The 15,591-nt window shown below is 41.3% G+C and overlaps 1 protein-coding gene across 2 annotated transcripts in view; it reads left to right on the top strand.

The window, feature by feature from the left end:
• Window positions 1-2,197: 2,197 nt before the first annotated feature.
• LOC124122195 (large neutral amino acids transporter small subunit 2-like) overlaps window positions 2,198-15,591 on the top strand; it is a 36,726-nt gene continuing 23,332 nt past the window's right edge. For both annotated transcript variants that reach the window (XR_007219052.1, XM_048387896.1), the window contains exon 1: window positions 2,198-2,707. Coding sequence is in view for 1 of the 2 variants with exons in the window: in XM_048387896.1 (XP_048243853.1) it covers window positions 2,233-2,707 (475 nt within the window). In the remaining variant the exon portion in view is untranslated. The remainder of the gene's footprint in view (window positions 2,708-15,591) is intronic.

Here is a 15,591-nt window from a genome sequence, read left to right as displayed (position 1 = left end):
CCTCCGCACGTCAATCAAAGGCCGAGCCAAACCTTGCAGTAACCAGACCAATGTCTCGTCTACGTGTATGGTAACTTTAACTCACCGATTATCATATCTCTCCCGCTTTTGGATGCGATCGTTCGGCCATCGCGTTTACCTGCGTTGCCCAGCTACATCTATGGGGAACAACTTACTAGATTATCCCCTCTTAAAAATAAAGTCGTCTAATAAACCACGTCATCAAGTTGCGAGCGCATATTCGAATCATCAAAAATGACGTCATGATAGAACAATGTTTTATCGTGAAAAATAAGATAGCTACACGATCAGTCGCAAATAACAATGGAGAACGAAACGTACTTTATGTGTAGGATAAAGTACGTCCGAGGGTTTTTATGATATTTAAAACCCGCATCCGCGGGATAAAACCGAGGGGACATCAGTCCCTCTGTTTTATCCCAATGATAAATAGCATACAACCTCAAGGGGAAGTGTTTTCTTCTGAACAGAAAAAAGAAACTTAAAACATCATTATTGACATGTTTATGTTTCAAACAGTCGTTCCATGAACCCTAGGAAACGGACGTAAAATATCTGTTTCTGGCGTACGGTTCTTGAAAAAGACATTCTAAAAAGCATTGAGATTTATCAGCGCCTTAGTCCTGCACCATGACCGTGGAATGTATTCATTTTACGGAAAACAAACAAACTAGAAATGCATACAAAAGCAAGTCTAGCTCAAGCTAGCTCTATTCCACAAATCAGCATAGGGATTTTAAAAAAAATAAATTTAGAGTCAATAATGATATTGGGTAATATAAGATTTCAGAGACTAAATGTAAGTCTATCAGCGCCCTATATACAAAGGTTGCCATCATTGGGAATATAAAGAAAACATTTTTCATTTGACTTTACATTTCATTACATGTTGCAATCTGAACGGAAGTTGTATTAATAAAATCCCCTAGGTATTATAAGACATTTCATAGCAAATATGACTGGAATATCCTATAAAATCCCGGGGACATTACAATGTCTCTGTTTATAACCCAACTGAACAACAATAGAATCAAGTCACTGGAGGTTTATAATTCACGATAAAACATTGTTCTATCATGACGTCATATGTTGAAATTCGAACATGCGTTCGCAACTTGATGACGTCGTAAATTGGACGACGATAATTTTGAGAGGGAAGTTAGGCTCATCACTAGCACAGGGCCCAGACAGCGAATGGGACTTCTCCCAGGAAGCGCTGCCTAGTCAAACCCATCCAGGATTGTTCGGAGAATGTGAAGACTCCCCAACACTGCAGCCTTCTGCAATACCCAGATTGTCAGAAGGGCTTGATTCCTGGTAGCAAACCCGGGCACTCTCCCATTATCAGTCAACAGATTGGGACGTACCAAACCTAATGCACCGAGAACAATGGGGAGTCAGACAACTTGGTACTTTGGATGCAAGCGTGACATTTCGAAAGCGAGGTCCGCATATCTGCCATGTTTTTCCTCAATCTTGTCAATCACATTAGTGTCAAAAAGGACACACAAAAATCAATAATATAAATGATTTCATTGGATTTATCAGAAAGGACAAGATCAGGGTTTGTTGGCCTGCAAACGGCCGAGGCTGTATACGGGCCTATTCCAAAGAGTGTATTGTATTTATCATTTTCCATGACGCCCTCTACATATTCTGGGTGGTACCATGGATGGACCTCTGTGTCAAAACCACAAACATGGCGGAAACGGTATTATTATTATTATTATTATTATTATCATTATTATTGAACTCCCGACTATGTAAATATAATGTCTTTAAAGCCAAACCGGGTGTAAATTATGCGGACAAGAAAGTCATGTAAAATAAGTAAAACCCCTTTTAGGCGCCCTCGACACACCGACTAGGTTAAATGATACGTCAATGGACAGGGAAGCTGAAGAGTCTCACGCAACAAGAGATATAGGATGTTGTTTCAGTTTAGGTTGTATTTGCGGTCCAGTGGATGATGAGATTGTCAAATGGCTCACACCATGGGAAAATATATGGTGATGTTGGTGTTCTACCAGACATACTAGCCTACATTCAGGGTCAAGTGTGATCGCATTGTAATCTAATCATTTTGACAGCACAGACTACTGTCAGCTGCCTGTACCGTATCAGTGCCGTGGCCAGTAGACCTTGGTATCTGATATGCATATCAAACGTGACCATGTGGTTGTGACAGTCGACCGACGCTCTCTCAACAGGATGGCTGCTAGGTCTAACGGGACGAGAATCCTCGCACAAGAGCTGGACTCGAAACCAGAGCAGAAAGTGCAGTTAAAAAAACAGATCACACTTTTTCACTGCGTCTCTATCATTGTGGGTATTATTATCGGAGCAGGGATTTTTGTGTCGCCCGTGGGTATTCTCTACAATGTGCACTCTGTCGGCATGTCTTGTGTATTGTGGGCGCTGTGTGGAGTTTACTCAACGCTATGTGCCCTGTGTTTTGCAGAACTTGGTGCTTCGATTCCTGAATCGGGAGGCGAATATGTGTACATAAAACGTGCATTTGGGGATTGTCCGGCGTTCCTGTGTCTCTGGGTGAATCTTATCATTCTGTGTCCCGTGGGCGTGGCCGCAGCTAGTTTGATTTTTGCCACCTACACTCTTCGTCCCGTCTTCCCCGACTGCGATCCCCCGTCTTCATCTATTAGGCTCCTCGCAGCGATAATCATCAGTAAGTACCAATGCGTATATCTTCATGTAGCACTTACTGCATTAAGGATTCCGAAACCAGAGAAACAGTTTACCTGTGTTTAATACATCTGTGACTAATATTCGAAATAGTTATCAAAAAGAATAGCTGCCGCGGTATGACATTAACCGGTAAATCGTATTTCTTGAGGGTTCTGTCATACAAAGATATGAAGCTCACCTGTTTGTGGCATATTATTTGCTTTAGGAACAATTCGGAAAAAAACCGCAAAAGAAAGTATACACCCATGTTTGATGGTGGCTAAAAAGGAAACAAACAAGAAATGGTTATTCGGTGGTGATGTACAGTAAACTACGGTTATAACGAACTCCTTATAACGAAGGTACCACTAATTTTAGTTCGTTATAACCGTAGTTCGTTATAAGCATTTTTATATTTCCTGTGTTTATTAATCTCATTAATGACATAAAATATATAACAAGTACACACATGTCAAAATATATTACTGACACAGTTTCACTTACATACAGACACAAGAGTCACTTGCAAAATTTCACATGTATTCCACACAGGAATCATTATTGAGTTTTGGACTTTCCTTAGTTGGATATCTTTGTTTATCAGCAGGATAAGGCAAACGGATATCCGTTTGGGTCACATACACAGAGAGATGCAAATATCAAAGGTCAAGTAGGGACTTCTTTCAGTGTTTACAAACAAACATGGCATCGCCCTTGTCATTCTGCGATCGAGTCACAATTAACCATCGGGAGTCTGGAGAAACTACTGGGATAATTGCTATCATAACAGAAGAATAGTCTAATATACCGAAAATCAGTGTCTAACTATGACGTAGGTAAGGCATTTTACAAGTTGGGAGATAAAAATTGCGAAAACATTTAGAGAGGACACTAGTCTAGCGGCATCAGTTTCCATTCTGTGGCTTTAAACCTTTCCCGAAGCTAAAACAGTTGGATTTGTCCAAATTGTTACCTTGTTTCGTTTTGTCGCTGTGTGGACATCTGATCGCCCTTCGTAATGTTATGACAGGACAGGCAGACAATAAACAAACGTGACGTCTCATAGACTAGGGTTAGAGTAGCTTCCCTTTGATAAAGGGCAGTTACTCTAGCGGACAGACCGATGGATTGCCGCGAATTGGAAGTAGAAACAATTGTTGTTTTGCCTATTTATGGTTATAAGAAATAAGAAACAGGTTCAGTTGGAGTTATATGGACTGTTGTCACTGTCCGATTGATACATCGCTTATATTCTGACGAAATATATATTGTATATATATATTAATGCGCACATTAAAGTAAAATTTACAATGTTTAGTTAATGTTTGTGAGAGATGGGAAGAGATTTTTCAAGCACAGATTTGAAGAATGGCATTATATGATAAAGAGGTTATCACGCTTGTGGGTTTGGCGGTGGTACATATCCTTATAAGGAGCAACCACTATGAATTCATGTTTATTCCTCATACCCGATATTTACCATCCCCCAAAACACTCGCGTGGTTACCTCTAGATCTATATGTACAGGAACGTTTTGTTTTGTTTATTTGTTGTTGCTTAACGCCGTATTCAGCAATATTCCAGCTGTATGGTGGCGGAGAAAGTTTTGTAAATAATGTATCAACAATTGGATGATGTCAAAAGAGTGCTTATGTATACAATGTGTTCCAATATAGAGGAACGTTTTGTATATTACTATATACTGGAACACATTGTATACACTCTTTTCACATCAACCCATTGTTGATACATGATAACTCACCTCGATGAGACCCGGGTTAATATTCAATTACTTTTCCACAGAGACATTTTAAAAATTCGTTTCGTTGACAGCCTCGGCCTGTCATCGGCCGACAGCGTGGGACATTGCTTATAATATCAATCACTGGTTTGTAGAGCCTCCATTCGATTATACACTGGCTGCCGTGACACAGCTGAAATATTGCTGAGTGCGGCGTAATACATCATTCACTCTTTTAATCAGTCGTGTAACTGCCAGGCACATACAGCCCATTATTGACGGGGACACCGGAAACCTGATCGCCTGATGAGCCGGAATTCTTTGTGCCGAGTTGCGTGTCAGAATCCGCTGGTCGCTTTTATTATGATTCGAGCTCTGTCAACATATATATTTATCCGTGTTTGTTTGCTTAAGTTAACTCAATTCCCTGCGTCGCGTAATGCTTACTTCCCACTTGATGATGTGATATGACTAAAGTACTCTTCTGACGAAAGGTCACATGCCGCAATAGAAGAATGTGTATTGTTATTTCCTCGTTATCTTTATAATCATTCGAATAAAGTCTGACCAGCGGTGGCTGGTGCGCACCACAATTATATACTATGAATAACTCAGATAGACATTCACACACACATCCACAAACAAACACACACACACACATCCACAAACACACACACACAGCTGGCCGCAGCTAGTTTGATTTTTGCCACCTACACTCTTCGTCCCGTCTTCCCCGACTGCGATCCCCCGTCTTCATCTATTAGGCTCCTCGCTGCGATAATCATCAGTAAGTACCAATGCGTATATCTTCATGTAGCACTTACTGCATTAAGGATTCCGAAACCAGAGAAACAGTTTACCTGTGTTTAATACATCTGTGACTAATATTCGAAATAGTTATCAAAAAGAATAGCTGCCGCGGTATGACATTAACCGGTAAATCGTATTTCTTGAGGGTTCTGTCATACAAAGATATGAAGCTCACCTGTTTGTGGCATATTATTTGCTTTAGGAACAATTCGGAAAAAAACCGCAAAAGAAAGTATACACCCATGTTTGATGGTGGCTAAAAAGGAAACAAACAAGAAATGGTTATTCGGTGGTGATGTACAGTAAACTACGGTTATAACGAACTCCTTATAACGATGGTACCACTAATTTTAGTTCGTTATAACCGTAGTTCGTTATAAGCATTTTTATATTTCCTGTGTTTATTAATCTCATTAATGACATAAAATATATAACAAGTACACACATGTCAAAATATATTACTGACACAGTTTCACTTACATACAGACACAAGAGTCACTTGCAAAATTTCACATGTATTCCACACAGGAATCATTATTGAGTTTTGGACTTTCCTTAGTTGGATATCTTTGTTTATCAGCAGGATAAGGCAAACGGATATCCGTTTGGGTCACATACACAGAGAGATGCAAATATCAAAGGTCAAGTAGGGACTTCTTTCAGTGTTTACAAACAAACATGGCATCGCCCTTGTCATTCTGCGATCGAGTCACAATTAACCATCGGGAGTCTGGAGAAACTACTGGGATAATTGCTATCATAACAGAAGAATAGTCTAATATACCGAAAATCAGTGTCTAACTATGACGTAGGTAAGGCATTTTACAAGTTGGGAGATAAAAATTGCGAAAACATTTAGAGAGGACACTAGTCTAGCGGCATCAGTTTCCATTCTGTGGCTTTAAACCTTTCCCGAAGCTAAAACAGTTGGATTTGTCCAAATTGTTACCTTGTTTCGTTTTGTCGCTGTGTGGACATCTGATCGCCCTTCGTAATGTTATGACAGGACAGGCAGACAATAAACAAACGTGACGTCTCATAGACTAGGGTTAGAGTAGCTTCCATTTGATAAAGGGCAGTTACTCTAGCGGACAGACCGATGGATTGCCGCGAATTGGAAGTAGAAACAATTGTTGTTTTGCCTATTTATGGTTATAAGAAATAAGAAACAGGTTCAGTTGGAGTTATATGGACTGTTGTCACTGTCCGATTGATACATCGCTTATATTCTGACGAAATATATATTGTATATATATATTAATGCGCACATTAAAGTAAAATTTACAATGTTTAGTTAATGTTTGTGAGAGATGGGAAGAGATTTTTCAAGCACAGATTTGAAGAATGGCATTATATGATAAAGAGGTTATCACGCTTGTGGGTTTGGCGGTGGTACATATCCTTATAAGGAGCAACCACTATGAATTCATGTTTATTCCTCATACCCGATATTTACCATCCCCCAAAACACTCGCGTGGTTACCTCTAGATCTATATGTACAGGAACGTTTTGTTTTGTTTATTTGTTGTTGCTTAACGCCGTATTCAGCAATATTCCAGCTGTATGGTGGCGGAGAAAGTTTTGTAAATAATGTATCAACAATTGGATGATGTCAAAAGAGTGCTTATGTATACAATGTGTTCCAATATAGAGGAACGTTTTGTATATTACTATATACTGGAACACATTGTATACACTCTTTTCACATCAACCCATTGTTGATACATGATAACTCACCTCGATGAGACCCGGGTTAATATTCAATTACTTTTCCACAGAGACATTTTAAAAATTCGTTTCGTTGACAGCCTCGGCCTGTCATCGGCCGACAGCGTGGGACATTGCTTATAATATCAATCACTGGTTTGTAGAGCCTCCATTCGATTATACACTGGCTGCCGTGACACAGCTGAAATATTGCTGAGTGCGGCGTAATACATCTTTCACTCTTTTAATCAGTCGTGTAACTGCCAGGCACATACAGCCCATTACTGACGGGGACACCGGAAACCTGATCGCCTGATGAGCCGGAATTCTTTGTGCCGAGTTGCGTGTCAGAATCCGCTGGTCGCTTTTATTATGATTCGAGCTCTGTCAACATATATATTTATCCGTGTTTGTTTGCTTAAGTTAACTCAATTCCCTGCGTCGCGTAATGCTTACTTCCCACTTGATGATGTGATATGAGTAAAGTACTCTTCTGACGAAAGGTCACATGCCGCAATAGAAGAATGTGTATTGTTATTTCCTCGTTATCTTTATAATCATTCGAATAAAGTCTGACCAGCGGTGGCTGGTGCGCACCACAATTATATACTATGAATAACTCAGATAGACATGGCAGTCTCGAAAGTAACATGGGCAGTTGCTCAGTCAAGGAATAGCGACCCTATCGTTCAAAGTCTCAATATAGCATCGATATAACCTGCGATTCGAGTGTTGGTTTCTGGTTGCCTTTTAAGCTCTTTGGGGATATGAAGATGACAAGCGAACATATTCACCATCAGGCTTCCCTACCTTTAAGTAGTTAATTCTCATAGCGACACTAATATGACCTTCCGCGAAGCCAGAGAAAAGTAACATGGAGCTGTGCATGCCGATTGCATCATCCAGTGCACGCCAGGTGTGGAGACACCGTATCCAGGACATCATCACACACACACACACACACACAAACACACACACACACATCCACACACACACACACATCCACAAACACACACACACACACACCAACAAACACACACACATCCACACACCCAAAAAACACCCACCAAAAAACACATACACACACACGCCCACCCCCAACAAACACACACACACACACACACACACACACACCAACACATACACACACCAACAAACACCCACACACATTCACACACCAACAAACACACACACACATTCACACACCAACAAACACACACACACACACCAACAAACACACACATCCACATCCACACCCAAAAAAACACACACACACATCAACATACACACACACGCCCACACACCAAAAAACACATACACAAACACGCCCACCCCCAACAAACACACACATCCACATCCACACCCCAAAAAACACACACACGCCCACCCCCAACAAACAAACACACACACACACCAACAAACAAACACACACACATCCACACACCAACAAACACAAACACACACATCCACATCCACACCCCAAAAAACACACACACACCAACAAACACATACACGCCCAACCCCAAACACACACACACACACACACACACACACGCCAACCCCCAGCTAACACACACGCTCGCCCCACCCCCCACCCCAACAAACAAACAAACACACACCAACAAACACACACACACATAAACAAACACACACATATATATACACCAACAAACACACACGAACAAACAAACAAACAAACAAAATCACAAAAAATAAAACAACATTTGAAACTTTTAACGTTCCTGGTGGATTGTTGGTCACCATTCCCCGTCAGTCTTGCTCGCTGTTCATGCTGGCAACCATGGAGTATGTTATGTTGATGACGTGCCACGCGTTACAATGTTAAACATGAAGCGAATACCATTAGTGAACAGCATACTGAAATATTAGTCCGTGGCGCAGTGCGAAAATCGACAAAACCTTTTCCATATTCACAATAAATTGTACAATTCCGACTATATCATAAGCATGTGTTCATTAATCACTTTCAAATAGTGATGACAACAGGTGTTCACGAAAAGATGAGAGCATCCCACTGAACAGTTGTCACCCGTGACGTCAAACACACATGCAAAGGTCCCCTGTATCATTCCAGGATGTGTACCGTTTTAGACTCGCCCTCATTATAACGCGATATCTCATTCACGACGGGATATGTGATATACATGTACATAATTCAGAAAGCTTTAGATAAGGGGGACGTATGTCAAGCTTTTCGTCAGGCATACCGAGTGTGTAGGGCTGGTGTAGTATCATCATCATCAACATCATAATCATTACCATAATCATTATCATCATCATCATCATTATCATCACTACAACCATACACCACCACCATCATCAACATCATCACCATTATCATCATTACCATAATCATTATCATCATTACAACCATACACCACCACCATTATCATCAACATCAGCATCAAAATCATCAACATCATCATCAACACCATAACATCATCATTATCATCATCACCATCAGTATCATCATTATCATCATCATCATCATTATCATCATCATCATCATTACCATATTCATTATCATCATCAACACCATTATCATCATCATTATCATTATCATCATCTTCATTATCATCATCATCAACACCACCATCATCATCATCAACACCACCATCATCATCATCAACACCATCATCATCATTATCATCATCATCATCATGTCCATAATCAACATCATCATCATTATTATTATTATCATCATCATCATCTTCATTATTATCATCATCATCAGTATTATTATCACCATTATTATTATTGACTTTTCTAAAAGAACGGAACCATACACGATACCTGGTTATGATTCTTGGTTCGCCCCCAGGACTCCATGCAGACCCAGGTAAATTCCTGCTGTAGATGGTATATAGGTATCAGTATCCACACGTGTACATTTCGTGACAACCATGTATCGACGTTGCACAGTAGTCATCAATGCACACGGCGGACACACGACTGACCCTCTAAAGTTCCTCTTATTTTTTTATTCAGAATGAAACGAAAGTAGAAACATATTGACTATTGTATTAGATGATTACTAATGCATGTTGAACATATCGCCAAAACGCGTCACACAGAGACGATGAGAAATGGGTTTGAGCCAGCGACTAGGTCATACCACGAATGTCAAAGGGGGTTAATTTGTTCATCTGTATGTTTACCTCAACATCTGTTATCTGTGTTGAATATACGTATTGTATTTATTACTCATGTATGAATGTAGGTGAATCCGTTCCCAAATACCATTCATATAAAAGCTAAATAGCTGTTTATGAAAATTGCATTGCAATGAGTTTAGTATCGTATGGTACCTCCGAGTAATTTTCTTATCAATTACCTGGATATGTCGCTGATAAATTGTTCTTTAATATTACATTATGGACCACTGACATTAGCACTGATGGAAAACACGGAATTCTTTCCGAACAATGTGTTACACTGAAGCACAGATCGAGTGGTCAGGTTCGCTGACATGGTTGATGCATGTCACCGTATCCCAATTGTGGGGATCGAGGTCCTTGATGTCAATCACTGGATTGTCTGGTCAAGACTCGATTATTTACAGACCGCCGTCATACAGCTGGAATATTGCTTGGTGCGGCGTTAAACAACAAACAAACACAATCATCGGAAGGGATTCCATCGGTCGGATGGTCAGGTCCGGAGACTTGGTAAAGTGCGAATCAACGCGTTGCCCATCATGTCAACCACTTGTTTAACTGGCCTAGATTACAGACTGACTGTGGCGTAAAAATATGTCTACATTATCAGAGTGAATAGGTTTTCAGCAACCCATACTTGCGGTAAAAAGCGTCTATGCTTGTCGAAAGAGGCGACTAACAGGATCGGTTGGTCAGGCTCGCTGACTTGGTTGATGCATGTCATCGTATCCAGCGTTATTTTGTCTCTTGTTCCGGAAATTACACACGCAACATGTAAATAAACAACAAAATAACGGCGAATGTACAATGAGCGGAATACTGCTTTCTTCCCCCACATAAAGCCGTGATCTAACATCAATACTGTGATCTAACATCAATACTGTGATCTAACATCAATACTGTTTCGGGTGTTCTGTAACTTCTTTTGAATGGTGTATTTTATACGGTACATTACCTCCTAGTGTTTCTGACGAATATATGAGGTATATGTGTATATACTTCTGACTTGGTTAACGCATGCAATCGTATCCAAATTGAGTAGATCGAAGCAAGTAATGTCCATCACGGGATTGTCTGGTCCAGACTCGATTATTTACAGACCGCCGTCATATAACTGGAATATTGTTGAATGCGGCGTTAAACAACGAACAACTAATACCCATAGAATACTCCATAGTTCATTGTGCACACGCTACCACACATTTGTCCTACATAGATTACTTTGTTATCAGTGTTGAGTTCTATTTATCAACCACATGATGTAAGATGCATACGCCAAACGTCACGCGAGTCGTCACTTCGTCCTATTTGCTTGGTCTGGATAAGCGCTAAGGTCACTACGAACGTGTCCCGCTGGAAACGCGAGACTTCACCGAGACTTACGCAACCAAACTAGTACTTGATAACTTTGCTTATATATAGAGAGATCTGTTGCTGACGAGATAGGCCTAGCCGGTTAAACCTAGATCTACAATAGGCCTATGTGCAAATGCAACCAATTCAGTTTGATTCAATGTAAAAATCTGCATGACCAATTCAAGTCGGCTGTTTAGAATTGATTGCTCGTTCTGCGGACATGTTTTTAAACAAATCCGTGACTATGACCATTGTTTCTCAAACAGATCACTCAACCACAAGCAGATCTCATAAAATGCGACAGGATGCGCTCTTGGATTTAGTGGCACAAAATACCTGAAATATTGAAAACAAAATTACGTAGTTATTCTTTCTTATGATACATATTTCTTTGGTGATCGCAAAGAAAATGATGAAAACTTGCTGACCTAACTGAAATATAAAACGTCAACGCCAGAGAATAGCCAGTCTCGATTATCTGCCGAAACATACCATTGGGCGTAAAAAGCAGTGAAAAGTATTAGAATGGATCGCTGGAAATCAGTGTTGACACCAGGTGTTCGCGAAAAGGATAAACATGTCCTGCTCTACCGGAATCATCCGCCATTGGTGAGGTGAAATGGGGTTTAACGTCGCGTCCAAGATTATTGCACTTATATAGCGAGATGCATGCATGCGTGTGGCTGCTTGTACTAGTCCGGACTGATGCCGATTTATAGTGCTAGCTCACTGAGATACCATGCCGCAGTTTAACATGAATACCCAACTCCGACACAGTATACTGACTCCGAGCCGACCAGTCCATGTTTTAGCCCCTGAATGTCGAGCGCCAGACAGGGTAACAACAAGTACCATCTTTTGACGTCTTTTGGTATGATATGCCTCTCCGTGCGATCGCTCTACCATTAGACTACGGAGGCGGTCTCATCCGCCATTGACACAATGTGAATACATACAGTGTGTGTTTGTTGCCTCAAGACGCACATCAGTTCTACGCCGAGTCTTCATCACACAATCCAGTGATACGATTGCATGTTTAATGAATTTGTTGTAACTAAAAACATTTGAATCTGTTTAGTGATTCAGTGAATGTGTTGTTCTGACTTTGTCGTGGTATTGCTTTGATATGGATGCAGAAGTGTAAATATGCCCACTCAGTTTCGTGAGAGTATGAAAAAACACATCGAACATATCTAATATTTGATTCCGCGAAAGCCTTCTTTATTTCTTGATTCACAATCACCTTCATATGTCTCTGGCATTCTGACAAAGTATCTTAGGATCCCAGAGCCGGCTACTATGTGTATCGAGTGCCAGCGATGTCTAACCTGATACATGGACGTGACTCGCTAGTGTTCTACTTGAAGCCTCCAGAATGGACGTTGTCGGCATCACCAGTAGGATGATACATGGACGAGGCTCACTAGTGTTCTACTCGAAGCCTCCAGAATGGACGTCGTCGGCATCACCAGTAGGCTGATACATGGACGAGGCTCGCTAGTGTTCTAATTGAAGCCTCCAGAATGGACATCGTCGGCATCACCAGTAGGCTAATACATGTACGAGACTCGCTAGTGTTCTACTTGAAGCCTCCAGAATGGACGTCGTCGGCATCACCAGTAGGCTGATACATGTACGAGACTCGCTACTGTTCTAATTGAAGCCTCCAGAATGGACGTCGTCGGCATCACCAGTAGGCTGATACATGTACGAGACTCGCTAGTGTTCTAATTGAAGCCTCCAGAATGGACGTCGTCGACATCACCAGTAGGATTATATATGTACGAGACTCGCTACTGTTCTAATTGAAGCCTCCAGAATGGACGTCGTCGACATCACCAGTAGGATTGTATATGTACGAGACTCGCTAGTGTTCTAATTGAAGCCTCCATAATGGACGTCGTCGACATCACCAGTAGGATTATATATGGACGAGGGTCACTAGTGTTCTACTTGAAGCCTCCAGAATGTCCAGTAGACCAATCATTATCAGAATTCTGACCACAGACATAGCACCATGTCTCCCCTGGATGTTGATACGGAATATGTCGTAGAAATCTCGAGAGATTCGGAAGTGGAACGGAAGAACAGAACTGTCAACACAAATACTGATGTCACACACTGGCATGGTGTATGAATAGGTGAACACCAAGTCTTCAACACACAGTGCAACTATATCCAACCAGTTTTATCGAATACACGGGTAACCCTTATTGCGTTTAATGTCATGCCAAGGTCTTTGTGAAAACAACGACGTAAAGACGAAGTGATACTCCTGAGAACACTGACTGAACCCCAAGCACACAATTGTGGGCGGAAGCATCAACTCCATAACATAGCTTCCCCGTGTAAATTGTTCCAAGACAACTCGGGAGCAGTTCCATGATTGACGCACAAAGATGAAGCCAGCACCACAACAGGGACCATTATTAGCAGTGGATATTAGCCCCCGTGCCTACGTTCCCACACTGCATTCTGGTGTTTGTATATCATTCCACTATTGGCGTGTCTCTCATACAGCCCGTCCCTCACCAAGACGGACATGCTCCTATAGTGAAGAGACTGGTGGATGTTGGACTGCTGTGATGTAGCTCCGGTTGATCCCCCGGTGTTTGCTTTCTCGAACTAAACCTACCGGTCTTTGTGTTTATTCCACAATCAGACATACTGATGCGTAGGACAAAGGAGAGCTGCTATCTTCTTGAATTAACTATAACTTAAGACATGCATGTTCAGACAGCAGCTACTGATACAACATTCGTATCTATTGGCCGCAGATCAAAACATGACATGGCGATAACGCTAGTGTCCACGAAGAACAATAGTCTATTTTGATAATGTTATCTTAAGGTCCTCGAAATATTTGCTCAGGTCATGCAGTGTTTAGGTCGGGGACTTTTCTCGAGCTCAAGGTTTTACATTATCAACCAGAACCGAGGAGGCGTGTTTTTGTCAAAATGCAAGAAATACCAGAAAAAAATAAGAAAACATTGACAACACAGCGTGTCGCGGTACAACAGGAATCCGATCAAAGCGAGAGAACATGTGCAGCATGGACCCCCGGAGTCATGACATGTAAAATTTAACAAGTTTTCATCACCTGCCCCGGTGGCTCATTGGGAAAACAGTGGGTTACAAACTTAACACGATATGTGAGATTGCAAGTTTGATTTATGCCATGTCATTTTCATTTGAACAAAATTGTAACTTTTAATCAGTCAAATATGAATATGGTGTTCATATCAAGAGGCCAGTTTATAAAACGTCAATTGTAAAATCTTGGTTATAAAATTGAAATGTAACACCCCAAAGCAGGTTTTGAGTGAGCCATTTCAAACCTAGAACCGCGTCAAAACCTCAGTTTGGAAAACGACCTGGTTACCAGGTTTACCCGAGATTGTCAGGTGCCTAATGCAATATAGGGCAATACGGTGATAGGTTTTAAATTTTGAAAAAAACCCACTAATATCTTCCTAATAGGGCGGTCGGGTAGCCTACTGGTTAAAGCGTTAGCTCGTCACGCCGAAGACCCGGGTTCGATTCCCGACATGGGTACAATGTGTGAAGCCCATTTCTGGTGTCCCCCGCCGTGATATTGCTGGAATATTGCTAAAAGCGGCGTAAAAAACTCACTCACTCTTCCTAATAATGTTTTCTTTCGATTATCTTAAGGCTGCATGCGTCTGCAATCAAATATTAATGATACATATATTATAATAACATCACACAACAGACTTAATACAAGTAAAAGCATTGAGCGCACCCTTAACAAGGGCGTAGCACTGCACCTAACAATAGCCTTGAGAGCGCCCTTAACGCGGGCCTAGCACTGCACCTAACAATAGCCTTGAGAGCGCCCTTAACACGGGCCATGCACTGCACCTAACAATAGCCTTGAGAGCGCCCTTAACACGGGCCTAGCACTGCACCTAACAATAGCCTTGAGAGCGCCCTTAACACGGGCCTAGCACTGCACCTAACAATAGCCTTGAGAGCGCCCTTAACACGGGCCTAGCACTGCACCTAACAATAGCCTTGAGAGCGCCCTTAACACGGGCCATGCACTGCACCTAACAATAGCCTTGAGAGCG

This window comes from Haliotis rufescens, unplaced genomic scaffold, assembly GCF_023055435.1.
Source record: "Haliotis rufescens isolate VD_foot unplaced genomic scaffold, xgHalRufe1.0.p SCAF_7, whole genome shotgun sequence".
Lineage (NCBI taxonomy): Eukaryota > Metazoa > Mollusca > Gastropoda > Lepetellida > Haliotidae > Haliotis > Haliotis rufescens.
The sequence above is the reverse complement of the archived record's forward strand: the minus strand, read 5'-3'. Positions and strand labels throughout refer to the sequence as shown.